The sequence below is a fragment of the Mirounga angustirostris genome, unplaced genomic scaffold (assembly GCF_029215605.1).
Source record: "Mirounga angustirostris isolate CCGP_5_RB_7025 unplaced genomic scaffold, mMirAng1.0.hap1 SCAF_33, whole genome shotgun sequence".
In the NCBI taxonomy this organism is placed as follows: Eukaryota; Metazoa; Chordata; class Mammalia; order Carnivora; family Phocidae; genus Mirounga; species Mirounga angustirostris.
Genome location: NW_026991741.1, coordinates 277714 through 303078, shown reverse-complemented (window position 1 = coordinate 303078; position 25365 = coordinate 277714). Strand labels below are relative to the sequence as shown.

General features: G+C 38.0%; 1 protein-coding gene across 10 annotated transcripts in view; it reads left to right on the top strand.

The window, feature by feature from the left end:
• MAGED1 (MAGE family member D1) overlaps positions 1-25365 on the top strand; it is a 65633-nt gene that overhangs the window by 32393 nt on the left and 7875 nt on the right. For 4 of the 10 annotated variants that reach the window (XR_010408831.1, XM_045878068.3, XM_045878062.3 and 1 more), the window contains one exon: positions 15346-15554. The exons of 4 other annotated variants lie outside the window; for them this stretch is intronic. Coding sequence is in view for 3 of the 6 variants with exons in the window: in XM_045878068.3 (XP_045734024.1) it covers positions 15413-15554 (142 nt within the window). In the remaining 3 variants the exon portion in view is untranslated. The remainder of the gene's footprint in view (positions 1-15345; positions 15555-25365) is intronic. 2 more of the 10 variants (XM_064583832.1, XM_045878118.2) reach the window with 1 other exon arrangement.

The window sequence follows — 25365 nt, the reverse complement described above, 5'->3', positions numbered from 1 at the left end:
CCTCCATTTTCTTTCTGCCTTAGGTGGTTGAGAAGATGAAAAAGCCATTCCATGAGGGGCTCCTGGGTGACTCAGTCAGTTAAGCATCTGCCTTCGGCTCAGTTCATGATCCCAGGTTTCTGGGGTAGAGCCCTGCATTGGACTCCCTGATCATCGGGGAGTCTGCTTCTCCTTCTCCCTCTGCCCCTACCCCCCATGTTCGCTCTCTCTCTCTCAAATAAATAAAATCCTTAAGAAAAAAAAAAAGCCATTCCATGAGCTGGAGAACTTAGAATGAGGAGCAGATTTGGCGGGGAGGGGGGTGATGAGTTCAATTTTGAACATGCAAAGTCTCAAGCACCTTCAGATTGTCCAAGAGGAATTATCCAGTAGGTAGTCAGGAATTTATTCAGCTGCCGTTAAGCAAGTAAGATTACAGATAGATTTGGAAGTCATTAAGCATTGAGGTGGTGGTTTTAAGGTATGAATGAGATTGCTCCAGGGGAGTGTGTGGAGTGAGGGAATAAAAGGCGAGGGCGGGAGAGCAGGGCAGAATCCCAGAAACACAGGCATTTTAAGGGAGGGCAAAGCAAGCTGAGAAAGAGCTGCAGGAAAGGTAGGAGGGGAACCAGAGGAACTGTTGCATTCTAGTTGTGCCCTCTTGTGGCGGTCTGAGTTTCCTTCCCACAATAAATATCCCCTTTCCTATTTTCAGTCTCCAGGCTCTTTGGTCCCTGACTAATTTGGACCCATAATGCCCAGTCCCACTCTACCTGTAAGATTGGGGCTACCAAGTCCCCTGGCAGTCACTTCTCAAGTGTAAAACTCCTCTTTGATTGCTACAATTTAAGAGCAATTTGGAATACCCCCTCAAAGGAGTTGCAAAAGAATAAAAAGCAAACATTGGGGGCCCTTCAGTTTCTACGTTTACATGTTCCCCACCTCTTTTGATCTGTTCTCTTGGCCATATTTCACTAAATCCCAGTTCTTATCACATCCCTTTCCTTTATAGTTAAACAGCTCCCTTTATAATTAAAACATTTTATTTTGTATTTTATTATATATAATAGCATAATATATATTATTTATTATAGTAAGACCTATATATGGCTTAAAAACCAAATAGTAACAAAAAATAGTAGTGTTTATCTTCACCTTTTCCCACCCACCAGGCTCAAACACCTGAAGTAGCCAGCTTTGAAACATATTGGCTATTTCTTTGGTTTTTATCTCAATAATGCTAAATAATATGGCTATACTGGCGTAGCTTGGAGATACTGTGGGTTCAGTTCCAGACAACTGCAAAACAGCGAATATTATAATAAAGTGAGTCAAACGATTTTTTTTTTGGTTTCTCAATGCATGTAAAAATTATGTTACACTATAGTCCACTAAGTGTACAGTAACATTATGTCTAAAAAGCAATATACAGGGGCGCCTGGGTGGCTCAGTCGTTAAGCATCTGCCTTCGGCTCAGGTCATGATCCCAGGGTCCTGGGATCAAGTCCTGCATCAGGCTCTTTACTCAGCGGGGAGCCTGCTTCTCCCTCTCCCGCTCCCCCTGCTTGTGTTCCCTCTCTTGCTGTCTCTCTGTCAAATAAATAAAGTCTTAAAAAAAAAATAAAAATAAAAATAAAAAACAATGGGGGCGCCTGGGTGGCTCAGTCGTTAAGCGTCTGCCTTCGGCTCAGGTCATGATCCCAGGGTTCTGGGATCGAGCCCCACATCGGGCTCCCTGCTCAGCGGGGAGCCTGCTTCTCCCTCTCCCACTCCCCCTGCTTGTGTTCCCTCTCTCGCTGTGTCTCTCTCTGTCAAAATAAATAAATAAAATCTTTAAAAAATAAAAATAAAAATAAATAAAAAACAATGTACAGAACTTAATTGAAAAATACTTTATTGCTAAAAAATGCTGACCATCATATCATCTGAGCTTTCAACAAGTTGTAATCTCTGATCACAGATCACCATAACAAATATAATAATACTAAAAAAATTTGAAATATTGTGAGAATTACCAAAATGTAGCACAGAGACACAAGGTGAGCAAATGCTGTTGGAAAATTGGTGCCAATAGATTTGCTCGATGCAGAGTTGCCACAAATCTTCAATTTGTAAAAAAAAAAAAAAAAAAAAAAAAGTAACTATCCGGGGTGCCTGGGTGGTTCAGTTAACCAGGTTAAGTGTTTGCCTTTGGCTCAGGTCATGATCTCAGGGATGGAGCCCCACGTTGGGCTTCATGCTCAGTGGAGAGCCTGCTTCTCCTTCTCCCTCTGCCTCTCTCCCCGTTCTCTCTCTCCCTCTTTCTCGCCCACTCTCACTTGCTCTATCCCAAATAAATAAATAAAATCTTTTAAAAAATGCAACTGTCTATGAAGCTCTATAAAGCAAAGTACAATAAAATAAAATATGCCTATATATTATTTCTTGTGTTATTTCAGATATTATTTGTTGATTGCCCATTTACAGTAGATAAAGATTAAACTCTTTTTCTCTCCACTTTTCTTCTCCATCCTTTTAATATAGTTACAACATATATTTTGGTTAATGATAATGTTTATATTGTGGTTGTGCAAACAGTGTACACTAAAGAGACAAGTAGTTGTGATTACATTTCTCTTCTATACATTTTTGTCATTTCCAGAGATAATAATTGCTTTTCACCTCCATATTTTAATATATTCCTATCCTTTCCATCAGATCGGTCATGTCTTTTTTTTTTTTTTCCACATGTTCCCAAGTAAGTCATATTATCCAAAAAAAAATTTTTCTGGAAATCCCCTTCCTAGGGCCTTTTGTTCTGCTTCAGTATGGACTATTTCTACTCCTGATTTCTGGAAGCTTTTAGAATTTCCACTTTATCACTGATACTCTGAAATTTCATGATGATGTGTGGATATTGCATCTATTGTGCTGGACAACTGGTAGACTCCTTCACTTTGTATGTTCTTGTACTTAGGCTTCTAGAAATTTTTATTATTTCTTTTTATAATTTGAGACTTCTATAAGGACAGTGATTTTTATCTTTCTTATTTCTGTGTCCCTAGTGCCTGAATAATAATAATGCCTGATACATGATAGGCACTTATTATTTGTTGAATGAATTGCTATTTACATTTAAAATAATATAAATAATGTAATACCAGTAAACCCACTAGCCAGGAAAAGTAAAAGAACATTAGTGGTACCTTAGTGCCCACCCTCCCCATGTGCCCTTTTCTGGTCGCACTCCTGTCTGCCTCCACCTAGAGATAGCAGTACCCTGGCTATTGTATTAATAATCCTCTTGGTTTTCTTATAGTTTTATCATCTGTATGTATTACAGGTGGTATTATAAACAGCATATTGTTTAGTTTTAAAAAAATTGGAAAGCAAGCACAAATCTAGTTGCATGAGGAATGGGTAATATTGCCCTTGTTAAACTCTTCCAAGAAAACAGGTTCTGGGTCAAAACTGACTTCACCTTCCCTGAGAATTTAATAAAGCCATTTCTGGGAAAATTAGTGAATGACATCATGAAGTTTGGTATTACTGATGAAAGTCCTATGTCTGTCTAATTTCTTTTTTCTTTTTTTTTTTAAAGATTTTATTTATTTAAAAGAGAGAATGAGATAGAGAGAGAGAGCATGAGAGGGGGGAGGGTCAGAGGGAGAAGCAGACTCCTTGCTGAGCAGGGAGCCCTATGCGGGACTCGATCCTGGGACTCCAGGATCATGACCTGAGCCGAAGGCAGTCGCTTAACCAACTGAGCCACCCAGGTGCCCCTAATTTATTTTTTCTATTGTAGGTAATTTTTTCTTTCTATCTGTAAGCTTGTAGGATGCTTTCTTTATTCTTTGAGTTCAGCAATTTGATCACGGTATGCCTAAGTGTGTCTTAGAATGTAAGCTCCATGAAGGCAGGGATTTTTGTCTGTATTGTTCACTGATATATCTTAAGTGCCTAGAAAAGTACTAGATACATAATAGATCCTTATTAAATGTATTGATTAAATGACTGTATGGAAGCATAAATGGGTGAATGGATAGGTAAATCAGTCTTGTTTGGAATTCAGAGAGCCCTTTCTTTAGCTCAGGGAAATATTCTTCTGTCATTTATTTAATGTGGCCTCTCTTGCCCATGTCTTTTTTCTCCTTTAACTCCCCTATCCACCCACCCGTATTCACATGGTAGGTCCCTAAGTATCTTGTCCCTCATGGACTCTATTACTTTATAATAATAGTAATTATCATGATTATTATTTCAGTGCTTTGGTATAAATCTTGCATTTCATTTTCTAGTCCAGTAACTCATGGCTCATAGTGACCCATTATTTTTCATTTTATTATTTAATTGGAACATTTTAAAGTTTTGAACTTCCAGAAAATTTTTGATATGTGTGTGCCATACCTGACTTTTCTTAGGTGTTCTTAGTACTCTTTAGTCAGGTTGTCACATATCTTATCCAACAGTTTTGTTTTATTTTTCTTTTACTGTTGAAACATAATTTTGTTTATATGTTCGTTTTTTTTTTCCTTGCTCACTTTCATTTATTTATTTTTTTATTATGTTATGTTAATCACCATACATTACATCATTAGTTTTTGATGTAGTGTTCCATGATTTACTGTTTGCGTATAACACCCAGTGCTCCATGCAGAACGTGCCCTCCTTAATACCCATCACCAGGCTAACCCGCCCCCCCACCCCCCATATGTTTGTTTTTATGAATGATCATTTTGTTAGCCCCAATGTAGATTGGAAAAGGTGCATTTGCGTCAGTACCTCTAGAACACCAACTATGTGTAGGTATGAAAAGTGTTCCTATGCAAAAGAAGTCACATATGAATTCTAATCCTCACACTGCTGTATTTCCAGAGAACAGCTGGTATTTCTTCACAACACTGATTGTCCCAGGGTAGAACTGAAAATTTCAGTATTTGGGCCTAGTCACCTTGGACACAAATTGTACTCTGAAATGGTGTTCTTTCATTGAGAGCAGACAAACACAGTATTTAAGTTTGTATACAAGGGCTCAAAAGCTAGCATGAAGCTAACTAGCAAAAAGAATGAGAACTAAAATGACTGTTAGATCTAAATTTTTAGAGAACTTGTTGTTAACAAGAGCATCCTATGGTTTTTTACCCTTTAAGAAATGGTTCACATTGATCTTTCTTTAATAAGGCTTCCATACATCTGGATGAATGGCTAAACCCCTTTCTAATATTCCATATAAAGTTTTGCTACCACATCCCATGACAGAGCTCTTTTGGTTTTGCCCTCCTAGGACTTAACAGTATGGCCAAGGAAGATAGATCTGGTTGATGCTCCCCACCATCCTGATTAAGTAGCACCTATTGTACAATGGTAACTCTACTCCTTCAGATTTTGGACTGCCTAATCCAGAGAAATTGTGAGTTTAGGAGTGGTAGACATATAGTTTCCTTGTTTACACCTATTCTTAGTTGCTGCCAAGTGTTTGTCTTAAGTGCTAATCAAAACAAACTTCACTTAGAAACTTCTGTGTTAAAACAATAAAGCCAGTAAAGAATTTTCATGATTTCAATGGTGTGGGAATTTTAAGAGACCAATAAATAACACTTTGTCTTCCCTGCCTAGGTTCAGAACCAATTGAAATACAAATTTAGGACTCTAATAGATGGAAATCAAAATATCATCTTCATTACTGATAAAGATGGCTGGAGAAGGTGGTTTTAGTGTAAACTTCCTAATGGTGGGCCCCAGAATTAGGCAGACTTACCTAGGCAATTATAAGCAATGCTGAAAAACCGAGAGACTCCAGGCCAAAAGTAGGCCCCTTATTGCACGGCAAGGAGCTAGTCGGAATGCATGTTCTCCATAGGCATACAAACCCCTGGGAGAAAAAGCAGAGAGCAAGGGTGTGAGCCATATGTCTCTCAAACATACTAGTCTTATAACTCATTCTCCTGTGGGCAGAAAAGCAGGAGTGCTAGTCTACTTGAAGTTCTTCCACATGGAAATATGAGAAGTAAAGATTAAGTGTTCCCTCTAACACAGCTCAGTGATATATTCAGTATTGCCATTTGCTTGAAGCTGTCTGTCTCTTTAGGACCAAAAATATCACAATTTTGCTGTAACAAGAAAAGCTATAAGGTATTTTGGGAAGACTTTATAGTGCAAATAGCTTAACTGCATAGATCATAATTAAAGACACATCAGTGAAGTATTAAAAACCTCATCTAAATGCTATAACAAAACATGAAGAAATGCTTCTTAAAGGCAAGTATACCAAAAGGAATCCATTCACAACTATTTACCAAGTGAGAACATTAAATATTATATCTTTTGAGCATGATATCTTCCTCTACTTACTAGAGCTTTGAAATGAGGCTTCAGTTGAGAAATTTCTCTGGGTTCATGTAGTATGCACATGTTGGGAAAGTGTGTAGGTATAGATGGGGAGAAGGGAAGGGAGAAAAGAAAATGAGATTTAAGGGGATGGGCACCATGTGTAAAATTGTGGATGATCTGGGCCACGTGTTTGATGCAGAGATGGGGAGAGTATTGAGTGACAGTGGGATAGTGGGAGTGATGAACAAGCAAGGTATGTGTGATAACCATAACATTAGGGACAGTGTGAATAATGGGGGAGAATGGTCTGAAATCACTGAAAATGAAGGGGGGCAATGTGAATGATAGTGATCGGACAAGATCAGAATATATGTGATACTGGTAGTTATAGACACGATGTATGTCATACTGTGGAAGATGAGAATTGTGCTTGTGTGGTATGGTTGTGTGAGAGAGTGAGGAGGGAGATATAATGGTAAAGGACACAATGAGACAGTGGGATGTGGATGGGTATTTCAAGTAGTCATAGGAGGATGTAGACAGTGGGTGGAATGGGGAAAGTTTAAGTGATGGTAGAAGATAGATTCATAGTGGAAGTGATAGAGTTAGTGTTTTTATGTGTGTGTGATGGCTGGGGGAAATGAGAAGTGTATCTACTTTGGGGAACAGATAGATGCGGTTAGTGTGTATGTTAAGGGGGAGTGGAAAAGTGTTATGATAATTTGGAGTGTGGTTATCATGAGTGTCTGAGTGGGGTTGAATAAAGCATATGGGAAAATGCAGTTTCAAGTGTCAGTGAGGAACAGGAAAAGTATGCGTGTGACAACAGAAGTGATGTGGTTATTGGTTGTGAGTGTATAATAGGGAGATGGCATGAGCATGTGGGAAAGTTTTGGAAGATGATGAAGGTTTTATAGTGGGGTTGTGGACTGTGTGATAGTGGGTGTGGTGAGACACTGATAATGTAGGGATTGAGTGATTATAGGTGTGGCTGAGTGATGGCAATGGTGTGTGTTGATTAGAACTAGTTGTATTTGACAGTGAGAGTTACGGTACTGTATGGACATTGTGTGTATGATAGTACAGGGTAGGACAGTGGATGTGCAGAAATGGGAGTAATAGAGATAGTGTGCATGCTAGTGGGATAGTTTGGAGAATTGGGACAGTGTGTAGAGATCATAAGTCATAAATCATAGTAATTATAAGTCATAGAGGGAGTCATGAGTGAATGAGATAATCTGTTAAAGACTGTGAGAGAGAAATTTTTCATGTAACAAATCTGAAAATGAGTTGTTTAAAATGATTAGGAGATATCTTTATCTTACCTAAAATCTAATGAAGTTCAGGATTTCATCAGTGCCCTTCACATACATATATTTTTTTTGTTTCATCATCTTTAGCATGTGGCTCCCATCCTTCAGGTGCCTCATGGTTGCAGGATGCCTTACACAACTTTATCCATCATGTCTGTTTCAGGTAGGAAGATAAGGAAGAGGAGAGGGTAAAATATCTTGTCAGTAGAATTAGTCTCCTTTATACGGAGCTTTCCCAAAAATCTTACCCAACAACTTCCACTTACATCCATAGGACAGAACTGACACATGGCCACCACTATCTGTAGGGGTGTCTGGGAAATGTAAGTTTACAGCTAAGAATGTTGTCACCTATAATAAAAGTCAAGGTTTATTTAGTAAGAAAGAAGGGATGCTAGGTAGGATATAGCCAGGAGAGAAGGAGAATGGTTGCAGGTGTGGGAGAGAGGGTATAATTAAAAGATCAAAATCCCAGAGGTAACAGATACAGGTAAGGTTCAACGTACAGCGATACTATAAGACTAGCATAGTTTGAGATGCTGGAGATATCATGGTAAACAAAAATAGACATGTTTTCTCTGCCCTCACAGAGCTTATTGTCTTGTAATTAGAGACAGACATTAATCACAGACCCAAATATTTGTGAGGTTGACATTGTAATAAGTGTTGTAGAAGCTAAGTGCATGGTTCTGTGAATTGATTTAAAGAGGGTTTGACCTACTCTAGAAGGCCAATGAAGGAGGAAGTGACAATTGAACTGAGACCAGAAGACAGATTCAGAATTAATTGGTTGAAGGATGGCCGGATGGTTGGGATGGAGGAAGAGTGTTCCCAGAAGAGGAAATGGCATGAACAAAACAATGCTCTATTTATTTTTAAAATGTATTTTATTTTTATTTCATTTAGAATATTTGCTATTGTTATGTCTTCAAGTTCACTAATCTATTTACTAGTTAATTCCATCCAGTGAATTTTTCATTTCAAATATTATGGTTTTTATTACTAGACATCATTTGCACCTTAATTAAAAATGTCTCATTTCTCTACTTAACATGACTTTTCTCTAGCTTTTTGCACATAAGGAACACAGTTATAGTACTTTTTTGAGAGAGAGAGACAGAGACAGAGCTCTTGTGGGGTGGAGGGAGGGGCAGAGGGAGAAGAGAGTATCTTAAGCAGGCTTCACGCCCAGTGTGGAGTCCACTGGAGCCTGAGGTGGGGCTCAGTCTCACCACCCTGAGATCATGACCTGAACTGAAATCAAGAGTCAGACGCTTAAATCAACTGAGCCACCCAGGCGCCCCAATTATAGTAACTTTTTAAATGAGTTTGTCTTCTAAATACAACATCTATGTAAGTTGTGGGTCAGTTTGGATTGATTGATTTTTTTTCCCTCACATTTTTCTGCTTCCTCGCATGCCTGGTTTTGTTTTGTTTTCTTTGTTTTTTGAATGCTAGGCATTATGAATTTTACCTTTTGAACTTTACATTTTGGTAATTTTTTTGCCTTTTGGTGCTAGATATTTTTGTATTATTATATATCTTCTTGATGTTTATTATGAGATGCAGTTATTTGGAAGGAGTTAAATCTTTTTTGAGTCTTGCTTTTAAGATTTTAGGCAGGACCATAGAAGTGTTTTGCATAAAGCTAATTATCCCAGACTAGTGAAGCAAGGCCCATCTGAATACCTCGTGCCTCATGAATTATGAGTTTTTCTGCTCTGGATGGTAGGAACAGGTGGGAACAGGCATGATCCCCAGACTTGTTTGAGCTTTTGACATTTGTGCATTCTAATCTTTTCAGGTTGTTCTTTCCCCAGCTTTGGGTAATTTATTTATATGCATTAACTGATCAGTATTCTGCTGAATACTTTATGACAGTCTTTCAAAATTCTTCAGAATTTTCAAGTGCAGCTCTCTACTTTTTGGTATTCTGTTCTCTGAACTCTAGCCACCTTGTTCTTTCTGATCTCATCTCTGTCACCTCAACGAAAGAAATCCTCTGGGCTCTGACTGTGTTCTCCTTCATTGCACCATGAACTGGAAACTTCCAAATTGTAAAGGCTCACCTTATCCTCCCCCCCCCCCGCCCCCCCCCGCCCCCCCATCTCTCAGGGATCACTGTTTTTCACTGCCTAATGTCTGATGTCTTAGAAACAGTGATTTCATATGTTTGTCCCTTTTTTTTTAGTGTTTTTGTCAGGTTGGAGGGTAATTCCAGTCCCTGGCTTGCCTCTTAGGAAGCTATATGGTGGAGACTTGTTAGATAACCCTCTCCTTTTCCTTTTTTCTTTTTCTCTTCCTTTTCCTCTTCCTTTTCTCTCCTTCTTTCTTTTCCTTTGAGCTTGTTGGTTTCCTCAGTACTGCCAAGTATCAGATATAAGTGACAGTTGCACTTCTAAAATTTTTGTTATCAAGATGAGAAGGAAGAGTCTGAACAAAATAAGAAACATATTCTAAGATTTTTGGATCACAGGGGATATGACCACATATTCCAAGGGTAAATCTTCATGACTTAAAACTTAAGAAACTTCTGAGTATAAAGTCAAGCTAAAGAGACAGATTAACTTCCCTTCAAAGGATAGATTTTTAAGGCTTGGGATAGATACAGGATTGTATCCAAGACTACAGTAGGTGTTAGAATAATTGTGCTCTAATTTCAGACACTGTCGTACATGAGGATGAACCCATACATAGGACAGGCAGCCCATGGTGTGGGTCACAGGATCTTAGCTTTCTTTATCCAATTTCAATTTCAGAGATCACGGGTCACCAAGAAGGTTATGATGGTGAGAAAACATGTATAAAGAGCGTTAAAGAGCCCTGAGCCAGGCTTCAGATTTTGTTAACATCAGAAAATTCATCAGTAGAGATAAACCCTATGAATGTAGTGATCATGGGTCTTTCAACCAGAGTTCAAATGTTAATTTGGTATAGTTGAATACATGGTGAAGAGAAGCCATAGGAATGCAGTCAGTGTAGAAAAGCCTTTAGGGGTGACTCAAACTTGAGTAATCATCAGAAATTTCAATCTGGAGAGAAACTATTAAATATCCAAAATGTGATAAAATACTTCCTTCTGTTTTTACCCCATGCAGGCTCCCCCAATCTCTATAAGTGATTCTTTGGATCCCTCCTCTCATGGCTTTGACAAAGGAGGGAAAACACTTTCCCAAGCCAAAGACTTACAACACTGTGAATTCTTCTCTAATTTTTCGTAGTCTCTAAGTGCATTTGGTCAGAGAAGGAACAGAATAAGTATCAGTATGGTGAATAGTCTGCTATTCTGCATAAGTCCTGTAGGAATGTGTTCAGAACTCCTTGGTGGTTCCCTTTAGAATAGGGAAATACTTGGTTATACTTGGTTTCTTTTTTTTTTTTTTTTTTTTTTTTTAGGCTATGTGGCTTTAACTAAAATTCTGAGGCAACTTTAAAAGTCACATTAGATACCCTGCTAAATTCGATACCCTGCTAAATTGTTTTCTTCATGCTGTAATAGAAGTCGGCTTCTGTCATTGTTTAAACATCATAATAATTTAGATTTGTATAATTTCCCACTAAGAACAAAGTCTTCATAGGTAAATTACTTATTTTAGGTGCTAAGTATGCATTTCTGAATTACTTTCCATAAAAATGAATATTTACTTGGCTTTTGAATGGTTAAGGACAGTACTAGTATTTTTTTTTTTAAATGGAGGAAATGACTGTGGAAAAGAAAGTAATAGTTTGCATGTTTCCTGTATCAAGAATTCATGAACAAAATTAAGAGGCAAGCCACAAGCCAAAAAAATGTATTTATAACAAATATGGTAGGAATAAAATTAATATCCTTAATGTTTAAAGAACTCTTATAGAAGTAGAAATGACTAAAAAAACACTGAGAAGTGTGTTTCCCTTCATTAATCATAAAGTAAATACAATTTAAATCTATTAAACATTTATCTATCAAACCAGAAAAGATTTTTTTAAAGCAAATACTGAATATGATCAAGGGACATGAGAACTCTTCTACATTACTAGTGTCGATAAAACTTTCTGGAAAGCATTTGGGTATTGAATAACAGCCTTAAAATAGTTCATACCCCTTTGACCTAGTAATTCCATTTCTAATAATATACCCTAAGGAAATAATTGGAGATAGGCACAGAGCTTTGGAGGAAGAATCACCACAATGATAATCTAATGAACAAAAATGAATGGAAACAACACCTTTGTTAATTAGTTGAGTAGGTACATTTATATAATGGGATATTATGTAATTATAAAGAAGTTTACAAAGGCTTTTTAATATCTTGGAAAATGTTTTAATATCAGAATAATTGTTATGTAACATTATGTTCTAAAAACAGTCTCAGATGCAGTATATTATCATTGTGCATGTTGGGGGGGGTGTGCAATGTTGGAGATGGTAGAGACCATTTTTCCAGTGTTTTTCAGATCATCCTTGTTTCATAAAATGAAATCAGAAAATGCCATAAGCTGAAGTATGTGATGACTTAAGTCCAGCTCTGTATCTTTTATAGTTTTTAATGCTTTATGATTCTCAAATTAGGTGGTTTTTAAGTTTTATATTGATGCTGAACATGAGGACACACCTATGGAGCTAAATCATATCCCAGGTATTTAAGAACATTCAGATATACCTGTGAATTTTCCAATGCACATGACAGAGGGTCTCTAAGTCACAAGATACCAAAAGCCCATATGGTAAGATTATCTAATGAGATATCAAAAACCCTCAAACTGCATGGAGGTTCTACTTGCAGGCTTCCTCTTGTCTCTTCTGATAACCTCTTTGATAACCTTCTCCTTATTAATGTTAATTGTTGTGGTGATGGGAGTGAGGAATTAATTGGAAGGAAATAGGGAATTGGTCGTTGTGAAGGAAGATGTAACCTATTTAAGTTTATGCCAAGATCATTTGATATAATCTTGAGATGTCACTTTGCCTGCTCTCATGCTGCAAATTGGCATCAGAAAGCTCCATAAAGTATCTCAAAATTGTGCAAGTCTAACTGGACTCAGTTTTGTTTACATTTGACTGAGATCCAGTAGTCCTTGAAAAGAGGTAATACACGTGTTTTTGCTCATCATTGTTTCCCCAGCACTTATCACAATACATAGCATCTAGTAGGCATACTTAAATTTCTTTTAAAATTCTTACACAGATAGAAATAAAGGAGGTAAAATAAAGTTAGCTTCCATCCAAAAACATGGAAGGATTTAAGAATTCTGTAGTGCTCATTTTGAGGCACCATAATATTTTTTTAATTTTTTAGTTTTTTAATTCCAGTATAGTTAACATACAGTATAATATTAGTTTCAGGTGTACAGTATAATGATTCAATAATTGTATACATTACTCAGTGTTCGTCATGATAAGTGTGCTCTTTAATCCTCGTCACCTATTTCACCCATTCCCCCCACCCAACTCCCCTGTGGTAACCATCAGTTTGCTCTCTGTAGTTGAGTCTTTCTTGGTTTGTCTCTCTCTTTTTTTCCCTTTACTTACTGGTTTTGTTTCTTAAATTGCACATAGGAGTGAATTCATATGGTATTACCTTCCTCTGACTGACTTATTTTGCTTAGCATTATACTCTCTAGCTCCATTCATTCTTTGTTATGGCTGAATAATATTCCACTGTATATATACACCACATCTTCTTTATCCATTCATCTATCAATGGGCACTTGGGCTGCTTCCATAAGTTGGCTACTGTAAATAGTGCTACAATAAGCATAGGGTTGCATATATCCCTTTGAATTAGTGTTTTTGTATTTTTGGGGTAGATACCCAGTAGGAAGCATCCTAATGTTTTATGTTTGGGTCTCAATGTATAGTACCTATGTAGAAGTTTCAGGAAGGACCCATTATTTCATATGATTATTCTGTCATTCACTCCACTATGATTTTGGTTTTATTATTTCTTCTTGCATATCTGTTAAATTATGATTTGTATATTATTTATATTATGCAGTGAACTTTTCATCTAAAATAATATTTTACCTTAAAGTACTATGTCTGATATTAATATATCATTTGTTTATTGTGTGCCATAACTTATTCCGTCCTTTTATTTTTATCCTGGATGTATGTTTATGTTTGAAATGTTTCTCTTATGTATTGCATGCAATAATGGAGAAATGTTTTGCATAAATTTCCTTTGATTAAAGCATCCTAAAATATCTGTAATTGCGGTTTTGATTTCCTCTTTGAAGGAAAGCTTCATTTATTCCCTCTCCAATGCTCCTGTCTTTGTGTGTTCCAAGATTCTGCCCTATATTGTTTTCCTCCTGCTCCAAGAAAATCTTTTAACATTTCTTGTAGGGTAGATCTGCTGGTGATGAATTCCTTCAGTTTTTGTTTGAGAAAGTATTTCTCCTTCACTTTTAAAGGATACTTTGCTAGATGTAGAAATGTAGGTCAGTGGGTTTTTTTCTTTAACGTTTTAAATATTTCACTCCACTCTCTTCTTGCTTGCGTTGTTTCTGATGAGAAGCCTTCAGTAGTTCTTATCCATGTTCCATTGTAAGTAAGATACTTTTTTCTTCTGGCTTCTTTCAGGATTTTCTCTTTGTCTTTGGTCTTCTGCAGTTTGAAAATTATGTGCCTCAGTGTAAATCTTTTAGTATTTACCTGTTTGATGTTCTTTGAGCTTCCTGGATCTGTGATTTGTTGTCTTCATTAATTTTGGAAAATTCTTAGCCATTATTATTTGCAATATTTCTTCTGCTTCATTCTTCTCCCTCTGTGTTCCAGTTATGCATATGTTGCATCTTTTGAAATTATCTCATAGTTCTTAAATATTCTGTTTTTTTAAAATTATTTTTCCTATTTACCTTTCAGTTCGGGAAGTATCTCTTTAATCCACCTTCCAGCTTTCCTCAGCTGTGTCCAATCTACTAATGAGTCCACCAAAGGCATTCTTCATTTGTTATGATTTTTTTCTAGCATTTCCTTTTGATTTTTTCTTAGAATTACCATCACTCTGCTTACTTTACCCATATCTAAGATTCTTGCATGTTGTTTGCTTTTTTCATTAGATCCTTTAATGTATTAATTACAGTGTGTTGAATTCCCTGTCTGATAAGTCCAACACTCTTTCATATTTAAGTCTTATGCTTCCTTTGTCTCTTCAGACATTTTCTTCTTGCTTTTTGATGTGCCTTCAATTTTTTTGTTGAAAGCTAGACATGATGAATTAGGTAATAGGAAGTGAGATAGATTGGTCTCTAGTGTGAAGACACAGGTTAACCTTGCCAAGAGCGGGCTTTGTTTAAAGTTTCCTTTAGTATTAGGTGTGAGAGCCTCCATATTCTTCTAGCATCCTTGATTTTGTTTCCTCTTTTGACTTTGGGCTTCCTTAAGTCCTCTTCCTTAGAGAGTCTGTCTTGCAGCTCATTCAGTTATAACCCATTGTTAATATACTGGAGCCCTGTTGCTGTGGTGGTATGGTATGAGAGAAAAGGGAGTGTTTTGTAATATTCCAGTTAAATGTCGGAGTTTTAGTGAGCCTGTGACCTTTACAGATATTTCTTCTTGTGTAGTCCCCCTCTCTGTGCCCCTACCTTAGATGAGATAGGAAAGCTAGAGAGTTTGGAATGAGAAGGATGTCCTTCCTCCATGGCTTTGGAACAAGGCTCTGGTAGTCTTTCCTCCTAGAGAGTAGGCCTCTGTTGTGGAGAAGGCTCTGGGCATATTTCATAAGGATATTCACAAGGATTCTTCCCCTCTTCCTGCCAGGGCCACAAGGGTGTCTTTCTTGGATCTGCACTCTGAGAACCTGGTGAGATTCCTGGAAGTAAAGCCCATGAAAGTGTGCCTCCCCCCAAGACTACCACTCCCGGGATTTTCTCACTTTTACTCTAGTCCACACTCAGCCTCCAGCAACTTGTCAAAATTATCAGTTAAGTGTTCCTGCAAGTTTATAGCTTTAGTGGCTTCTGTTTCAGGTAAGTATATTTCATTTGTGATTCTGGATTTACCTATTCCTCAAGATTTCAGGATGGTGGTTTGTTCTGAAACCTCATTTCTCTGTCGGGTCCAAGAAAAGTCATTGATTTTTAGTTTGTTTAGCCTTCTGTTGTTTTTAGCACTTCTTTTCAAGGTGTACCTCCAGCTTCACATTGATTGTGTTGAGAAGAAAAGCAGACAAGAAGCAAAGAGTTGGTAGATATTGTGGGTTCCTGGAGAAACCTAAGCCCTGTATTTCAGGGATGGGAAGAAACCCCAGGTTGGTTTGTGAGATCCTCTAACAATGTGGCCTTGTGCCTCAACTTCCTGGATAAGGCCAGGAGAGATGAAGACTACAAAAATAGAAATGGTTGTGTGGTGTCTATAGGGATTTTGAGCTTTAGGCCTCCTCACATAGTTTCTCTCAGCTCAGGGTATCATGGGAGTATAACAATATATTAGGCAAAGACAGCCTCACAGAGATGAACAGACCCCATCATATGATAGGAGCCACAGAATATTTCCCATGTATATGAAGTGGTATATGACACCCTCAGAGAGAGTCAGACCCCAAGAGGGGTTTGTAGTAAAGAATGAGGCTCAAGTAAACAGCTACTTGGTGAGCCAGATATCACATGAGTGTCAGTGTGGATATGGGATACTCAACAGAACCCATTCTGATGTTTTGACACTAAGGTCTATAACTTAGACACAACCCCAAAGAAGGGCGTAAGGAGAACTCCATACTGCTGGAGATTGAGTTTCAACCACTCAATCGATTGGGAAGTTGACATAGAATTTATAAAATGAGTTGCAGAGAAAAAGTAAACTTACATTTCCTGCATACCTGAATTTGTCAGATAATATCCATACTTGATGAACAACCAGCAGCATAAAGTATGTGATAAATGATGAGTATTGCAAACAAATTTATCTCTTCAAAATGTGGGGCACATGGTTCTTACTAGTTGAAAACCACAGTGGTCTTACCTCAAGGCAGGAGTGACATCATGTGAGAAATCACCTCCGGCACTTTGCTGGGTACCAAATACAAAGGAAACTGGGTATTTGAGGAGAAAAAAAGAGGAGCTTCTTATATTCAACATTCTTCTCTCTGCAGAATGAAATCTGCCATTTGTGAGGTGTGATTCCACATCATTTCTTCTTCTTGTCCCTGTCCCTCTTACTTCAAACACTTCTCTTTTCTCCCTTATTATTTCCTCTACTGCTTTCTTCCTCATTTCTTCCTTCTCCTTTTTTATTTTCCTTTCATCTACTTATTAATCTCTCTAACTCCTCCCATCCCCCCTCATACTCTTCTGTACTACATCTCTTCTTCCTTGTGTGTTCTGTTTCCTTATTCTCTTTCTTACTGCTTTTTCTGTTTCGACTTAATATATATTCTTTCTCCACTCTTATTTCTCCTTATCTTAATTATTCCATTTACTTGCAACTATTTTCATTCATCCTTTCCCTGATCCCTGTTTTCTTCTTTCTTCTTTCCTTCTTCCATCTATTCCTCTTCCCCCCTTTTCAATTTTTCTTTCTCCAGTTCTCCCTCTTCATGCTCCCTTCTAACAACAAGATGATAAAATAGAATGCAATTAAGGTGTACTTATAATGGTAGACTCAACAGGAATAGGTGATGGATTAGATTTGTGAGTAAGGCAGAGGAAATATTATGAATAAATAAAATAGGAAGGGAAACTACTAAATATGATTTTTAAAACTACTTGTAAGAAAGCAACAAACATTCTAAATGTTGAAATGGTAAAGTCATTTCAGGAAAAAGAAAAGGATGTTACTTATTGGGATTATTACCCAAAATTGTTCTTGATGTTTTAGCAAATCATCTAAAACAACAAAATAAGTGCTGTATGTATTGTAAAATAAGAGATCAAATTATATTTCTTACAGTATGACTGTACATTAGAAATTCCAATCATTGTACATTTTTTAAAAGCATCAGAATTGAGGACTTTTGCTTCCAGTAGGAAGGAGTAAATGGTGTAGATATACTTTACCCTATTGATCCCTGGGCATTGTATATAAACCAAACATGAGAAGACCTTGAAAGTTAGAGATAAGATGGCACACCTTCTAGGGAATTTGGATCCCAAGGAATGACATGGTGGTGAGTTCCTTGGGTTTTCTTTTGGCTTCATATATCGCAGACCAGATGCTGGAGAAGCTTGCAAACTGGAAACACCAGAGGACATAGACCAAAAAATAAAAAGCCCCAACATAACTCTGTTCTTTCCATATCTAAAAGACAAAGACAGCATAGCAAGACAGAAAAATTTTTTTAGACAGTAACTGCCCTACTCTAGCTAAATGCCAGAGGGGAGACTGCGTCCCTATGCCTACCAGCAAAAGCCAACTAGGGACCCTATACTTCCATGTTTGCCAGGCTGTAATGAGGTCTTTAATCTCCGGACAGAGTGTCAGGGAAGGGCAAATGGGGAGTGGGAATAGCCCAGTCCCACAATATCAGAAACCATGTGGGGAGCCTGGATCTCCATCCCTAAAGATGATAATGAAATGCACCTCCCCCTAACCAATGAAGTCATGTCAAAAGAAGGCATAGTGGGCAAATGGGATTTTTATCACCACCCAGCACTAAAAATGATACACATTTACCATGTAATTAGGTACCCAGGTCCCTCCCAGTCAGGCTGATACCAGTAAGACCTTAATATGGAGCTGGAACTCTCACTTAGCCCTCAATAAAAAGGAGCCCCTCTCTCTCAGGTGTCAGTGGAGGCTGAATGGGAATGTGGACTCACCCACATGTGATAAAACAGAAGATTTAAGTAAGATTCAGATCCTCATAACATACTATGCAAAATATCTAGGATTCAGTTGAAAATGACTAGTTATATCAAGAACTATGATAATTACAACTTGGATGAGAAAAGACAGTCAACAGACACCAACACCAGGATGACACAGATATTAGAATCATCTAACAAGGATTTTTAAATAGACATCCTAAACATGTTTCAAGAACAGTTGTGAGCATTCTTAGAACAAATGGAAAGGGGCGCCTGGGTGGCTCAGATGGTTAAGCATCTGCCTTCCGCTCAGGTCATGATCCTAGGGTCCTGGGATCGAGCCCTGCATTGGGCTCCCTGCTTGGCTGGAAGCCTGCTTCTCCTTCTCCCTCTACTCTTCCCCCTGCTTGTGCTCTCTCACTCTCTGTAAAATAAATAAAATGTTAAAAAAAAAAAAAGAACAAATGGAAAAATAGAAAGTCTCAACAAAGAAACAGAAAATCTTCCAAAGAGGGGTACCTAGGTGGCTCAGTCAGTTAAGCGTCTGCCTTCGGCTCAGGTCAAGATCCCAGGATCCTGGGATCGAGTCCCACATTGGGCTCCCTGCTCAGCAGGGAGACTGCTTGTCCCTCTCTGCCCTGCTCGTGCTCTCTTTCTGAGTCTCTGTCTTTCTCAAATAAATAAAATCTTTTTTTAAAAAAAGAAAATCTCCCAAAGAAATAGAAGATATAAAGAAGAATCAAAAAGAAATTTAAGAACTGAAAAAATCTAATAAATCAACTTTAAAAAAACCTCAGTAGATGACTTCAACAGGAAAATAATATGACAGAAGAATAAATCAGTGAACTCTAAGATGGAACAATAGAAATTAACCAATCAGACCAACAGAGAAAAAAAAATAGAGTGAAAAACATAAACAGAGCCTCAGGCCCTTGTTGGACTATTAACAAAAGATTTAACATAGGTATTGTCATAGTCACAGAACAAGAGAGAAAGAAGGGCTAGAAAAGTAGCTGAAAATTCCCCAAATTTGGAAAAAAAGCAAAATCCCATAGAGTCAGGAAGCTGAGTAAACTCCAAAAAGGATGCAGCTAAATAAATTCATACCAAGGTGCATCATTTGCAAACTTGTGAAAGCTAAAGACAGAAATTAAAAATCTTGAAAGCCACCAGGGAGAGAAATGGTACTTTACCTGTAGGAGACACCAAATCGATGACAGCAGATACCTCATTCGAAACCATGGAGGCCACAGTATTTTTCAGGTGCTCTGAGAATGAAACTGTCAACCCAGAATTATATACCAAATAAAAATATCCTTTAGTAATATATAGAGGAAATTGAGACATTTTCAAAAGAAGGAAAACTGGGGCGCCTGGGTGGCTCAGTCATTAAGCGTCTGCCTTCAGCTTAGGTCATGATCCCAGGGTCCTGGGATCGAGCCCTGCATCGGGCTCCCTGCTCAGCGGGTAGCCTGCTTCTCCCTCTCCCACTCCCCCTGCTTGTGTTCCTTCTCGCTGTCTCTCTCTCTCTGTCAGGTAAATAAATAAAATCTTAAAAAAAAAGAAAAAAAGGAAAACTAAGAGAATTTGTTACCAGCCTTCCTATCCTAAAAGAATGGCTAGAGGCAGTTCTTGAAAAAGAAAGGAAATGATAAAAGAAAGGGTCTTGGACCATCAGTAAGGAAGAAAGGACAACAAAAAGAATAAAATATGGGTAAACATAATAGACCGTCCTTTTCCTCTTGAGTTCTTTAAATTATGCTTGAAGATTGAAGCCAGAATTAGAACACTGTCTAGTTCTCAGTGTATGAAGAGATATTTAAGATAATTGTATATATATAAATATATAAATTATAAATGTAGTATAAATGATGGTAAAAGCATGTAAACAGAGGTAAGGTTTCTATACTTCACTAAACTAGCAAAATGTTACTACATGAGTGGTGTGTTGATCTTAGACTTCTCAGCCTCCAGAACTGTAAGAAATAAATTTTATAAATATATATATATATGCAATTAGGCACCCAGATCTCTCCCAGTCAGGCCAGTATCAGTAAAACCTTAAAATATATGTGTGTTGGGATACCTGGGTAGCACAGTCAGTTAAGCGTCTGCCTTCGGCTCAGGTCATGATCCCAGGGTCCTGGGATTGAGTCCCACATTGGGCTCCTTGCTCGGCGGGGAGCCTGCTTCTCCCTCTGCCTGCTGGTCTCCCTGCTTGTGCTCTCTCTCTCTCTCTCTCTCTCTCTCTCTGACAAATAAATAAAATCTTTAAAAAATAAAAATAAAATATGTGTGTATGTATACACACATATATTTATGATATATATAATGTGATACCTATAACAATCACTATAAAAGTCTATTTAAAGTTGTATTTATATAACTTTATAAAGTTATATAAATATGTTATATGGCATTTATAAAGTTATATTTATATATGCTCAAAAACATAGGTAAAATAGACTTTGTCTTAGTCCATTTGGGCTGTTATAATGAAATACCACAGACTAGGTAGCTTACAAACAACAGAAATTTATTTATCACAGTTCAGGAGGCTGAGAAGCCTAAGATCAGGGCACCAGCATGGTTACATTTGGTGAGGTCTCTATCCATAGCCCTCTTTTCATGGCCTCTTCTTGCTGTGTCCTCACATGGTGGAAGGGATTAAAAATATCTCTGGAGCCTCTGAGGCACTAATCCCTTTCATGAGAACTCTACCCTCACAACCTAACCCAAGGCCCACCTCCTAATATTATCATCTGTGGGGAGGTTAGAATTTCGACATATGAATTTTAGAGGGATACAAACAGAATAGCAGAATTCTACAAAAAAATTTAGTTCATCGGAAGGCAAGAAATAAGAGAAATGAAAAAGAGAAAAAGAAACCAATTAGAAAATGGGCAAAAGACATGAAGAAACATTTAGTACATGTTAAAAATGTTCAACATCATTAGACATTAGGGAAATGCAAATTAGAACCACAGTGAGTTATTAGTTCACATTTATGAGAGTGGCTAAAAATATACAACAGGTTGCTGGCAAGGATTTGGAGAAAATGGATCACTCACACATTGCTGGTGGGAGTGTAAAATGATACAACCACTCTGGGAAAGTTTGGCAGTTTCTTATACAACTAACGTGTTCTTATTATACTACCCAGCAATTGCAGTCCTCAGCATTTATCCCAGAGAAATGAGAACTTATGTTCACAGAAAAAAAAATTGTACACAAATGTTTATAGCAGCTTTATTCCATAACAGCCCCAAACTGGAAACTACCCAGATGTCCTTCAATGGGTGAATTGTTAAACCAACTGTGGCACATCTATATCATGGAATAGTACTCAGCAATAAAAAGGAACAAACCATTAATACATAACAATTTGGGTGTATCTCAAAGGTATTATGCTGAGTGAAAAAAAAAGTCACAGTGTGACCTCTTGTATGATTCCAATTTTATAACCTTTTGAAATGTTGAAATTATAAAGTTGGAGAACACATTAATGGCTGCTAAGGGTTAGGGATAGTGGAGGGAGGGATGATGAATGTGAGTATAAAGGAGTAGTATAGGGAAATCTGAGGATGGTATAATTCTGTATATTGGTTGCTGTGGTGATCACTATAGAAACCTCCACATGTGATAGAACTATACGCATATATCATACCAATGTCAATTTCTTGGTTTTGATATTATAGTTTCGTAACTGCCCATTGGGGGAAGTGGCTGAAGGGGTACGTAGGACCTCTCTGTACTATCTTTGCAATTTCCTGTGTATCTATAATTATTTCAAAATAAAAAGTTAAAAAAATTTAAAAGTAGAATTAATAATTTGTTTTTTCAAAAATCATGCCATAAGTATTAGCTGGTTAGCTACCATTACTGCCACCACTGAACACTGGATAGTAGATGATGCCCTTAGCCCTGCTACCAGTGCTGCTCCTAGAAACTGGATTGTAGTACAAGAATTGACTCCACAGGTGTGTGCGGTCCATAAACCTGTGATTTCCAAAAAATGTCTGTACATTCCAAAGATAGGCCTGGCTCTTAACAAGCTCCTGCGGGATAATCTCCAAGCCCTTGGAATATCCTGCCTGATTAGAGTGCCTTTTTGTTCACTTGGAACTTTGGGCCATACTAGGTAGTTTATGTTAACAGTATGATTTATAGTGGGCCTTGGCCCTTTTGGTAGTATATATTACATATATAGTGGGCCTGTGGCCTTGTGGCACCTCTGCACAGGCTAGAGGCTGAGTAACTAAGGTCAGCCACACAAGTGTCCGATGCCTAACTGCCTGACCCCCAGTAAAATCAGCTCAGGCAAACTTCCCAGCTTGCCATATATCTTGCTGGGAAATTTAAGCACTGGCCATACAACTCCCCTGGGAGAAGACAACCAGAAGTGTATGCCCGGTTTCTCCTGGAGTCTTTCCTGTGCACCTTTTAGTTTGGCTGATTTAAAATCAGTATGCTTTTACTGTAATAAGCAATAGCCATGAGTGTAACACCTTTTCTGAGTTCAGTGAGTCCTTCTAGTGAATCATTGAACCTCAAGGTAGTTTTCAGGACCCTGCCACACTGGTAAATCCTAGATCACATTCTCTTGGCTGCTAAGGGAATGTGAAAAAGTGAATATCTGGCCTTTATAAAGGCTTTTGCAGTTTGAACTGTTATGTAATATAGAGTATATACACAGTATTCCCTTACTAAAATGTGAAAAAAAATAATTGAAATGTATCTAGCCCTAAGGGTTTTCAATAAGCATCTGTAGGACTGTATAAAGAAGTCCTAAAAATAAGACAAAGAGACAACACAAGATAAAAGACTTGCCCAATTACTTTATAAAAGAAATCTAATAGGTCCATTAATATAAGAATGTGTGTTTGACTACTTATATCAGAAATGTAAATTAAAACCACAGGAGATACCAATAAAATACACATCACATTGACAAACGGTTGGAAATGTTTTTATATTACCAAGCACTGTAGAGTATGTCAGTCTTATTCCTGGGCATCTAGTGTGACAGGAACGAAAAACATTAAGCATAAAATACAAGGATATATGTACAAGTATTTTATTGCAGTGTTGTTTGTATGTATGTGCTCCCCAACACCTTGAAACTAGAATGACCATCAGTGGAGAAATGATTGACTACATTGCAGTACATCCCTATCGTGGAATATTATACAGCAATGTAGAAGAATGAGTCAGAGGTAGATTAGCGTTAACTAAAATAAATCCGATGCATTAAAGTGTATATGATCTTAATTTTTGTAAAATAGTAAAAAATAAGATGACTTTTTAAACATGGAAAGATATAAAAATGGTTGTTAAAATGCATGTTTGGCAGATGAGGGTTGAGGTGGAAGGAGTGGGAGGCAGTAAGCAAAAGAATGCAATTTAAAATATGGCATATATATATAATCCCATTTATGTAAGCATATATATGCACGAAGTGTTACATGAAAAGGTAGCATCCAAATCTTATTGGCAGTTATCTCAGGGTAGTGTGGTGCCATTTGGAGTGATGTTTACTTAATTTCTAAAATATTTAATGTTTAAATTTTTATTTTTTATTTTCATTTTTAAAAGATTTTATTTATTTAGAGTGTGTGTGAGTGGGGCAAGGGGCAGAGGGAGAGGAAGAGAATCTCAAACAGATTCCACACTGAGCATAGAGCCCGACGCGGGGAAAATCTCACAACCCTGAGATCATGACCTGAGCTGAAATAAGAGTCAGATGTACAACCCGACTGAGCCTCCCAGGCGCCCCAGTGTTTAAATTTTTCATGACAAATATGCATTGTTTGTATAAGGAAAAGTAATTGAACTCATCACAGGAAGGAAAAAAGAAAGAATACCTCTCAGGTTTCTTGCTTGAGCAACAGGGTGGATGGTGTGATTCATTCATTGAGCATATAAAATACGCCAGGTACCATTGTAGGTACAGGGTATACAGCAATGAATAAAACAAAAATCCATCTCCCTAAAAGGCTTTTTATTCTAAGGGGGAGAGAGTGGCATGACTAAAGGAGAAACACAGTGTTGTTGAGGAAGAGGATACATACAAAGGAATCAGTTTGCGACCTGTTAAATTTGGAGATATTGAGGAATATCCAGTTGCAGAAGTGAGGCAGGCAGTTGGATTATGGATCTAGAATTCATAGGCCAAACCAAGACTGGAGATACAGATACAGAAGCAGATAGCATATAAAATGGTGTTTCAGACCTCCTTTCCTGAGTCTGATCACGTCCCACTGCAGACACTTTACAGAGGAAGTGCTGAGGAAAAACAGGCAGCTGACAGGGGAGGTTGCTATGCAACAGATGAGGAAAGTCATCCAGCCAGGCAGAATTGATGTTGGCCCTTGGGGACCAAATGCTGCCATCCTTCCTAGCATTAGCTTTCTTTCATATGCAGACTCCTGGCAGGAGCTGATGCCAGAACAAATGTGAAATGTACCAAGGTCTGCCTTGTATTTTTGGAAAGTATCAGTTCAATTTGAGTCATTTCACATCTGTATATGATTTTCTGTCTGAGTCTCCAGTCATCTGGAAGCATAGCAGCATGTGTGTCCTTGGGTCGGACTCCAGTCAGTGCTATTTGTGCTTCCCATTTTGTATGTTGAGAATCTGGCTCCGAGAAGTGGAATGACCTGAGCCAGCTCACACAGCTCAGTAGAATGGCCCAGCAATTCGTCCCAGGAATTGAGGCCCAAGCCCTGGAAGGAACCAGGGTAAACATTTACACTGAATCCAGGCTTGCCATGGTTCAGGGACACAAGTGCCTGATTGTCCTGGCTGCTCAAGCAGGCACCAGGAAGGCCTCAGGGGCAGCGGTGTTTGTGCCACTCACAGGGAGCGAACTGACTGGGAGCATGGAGTGGACCCCTAGGAACAATTCCCACACCTGGAGGGACCCACACAGAGTGGGTGGGGCCTAGGGGTCTTTATCTGTGTTCTCCTAAATGCAGAGCATGAGCTTAAGTCTCAGCACAAACCTTGCTTGTTTGGGACAGGTGTTGACAGGGCA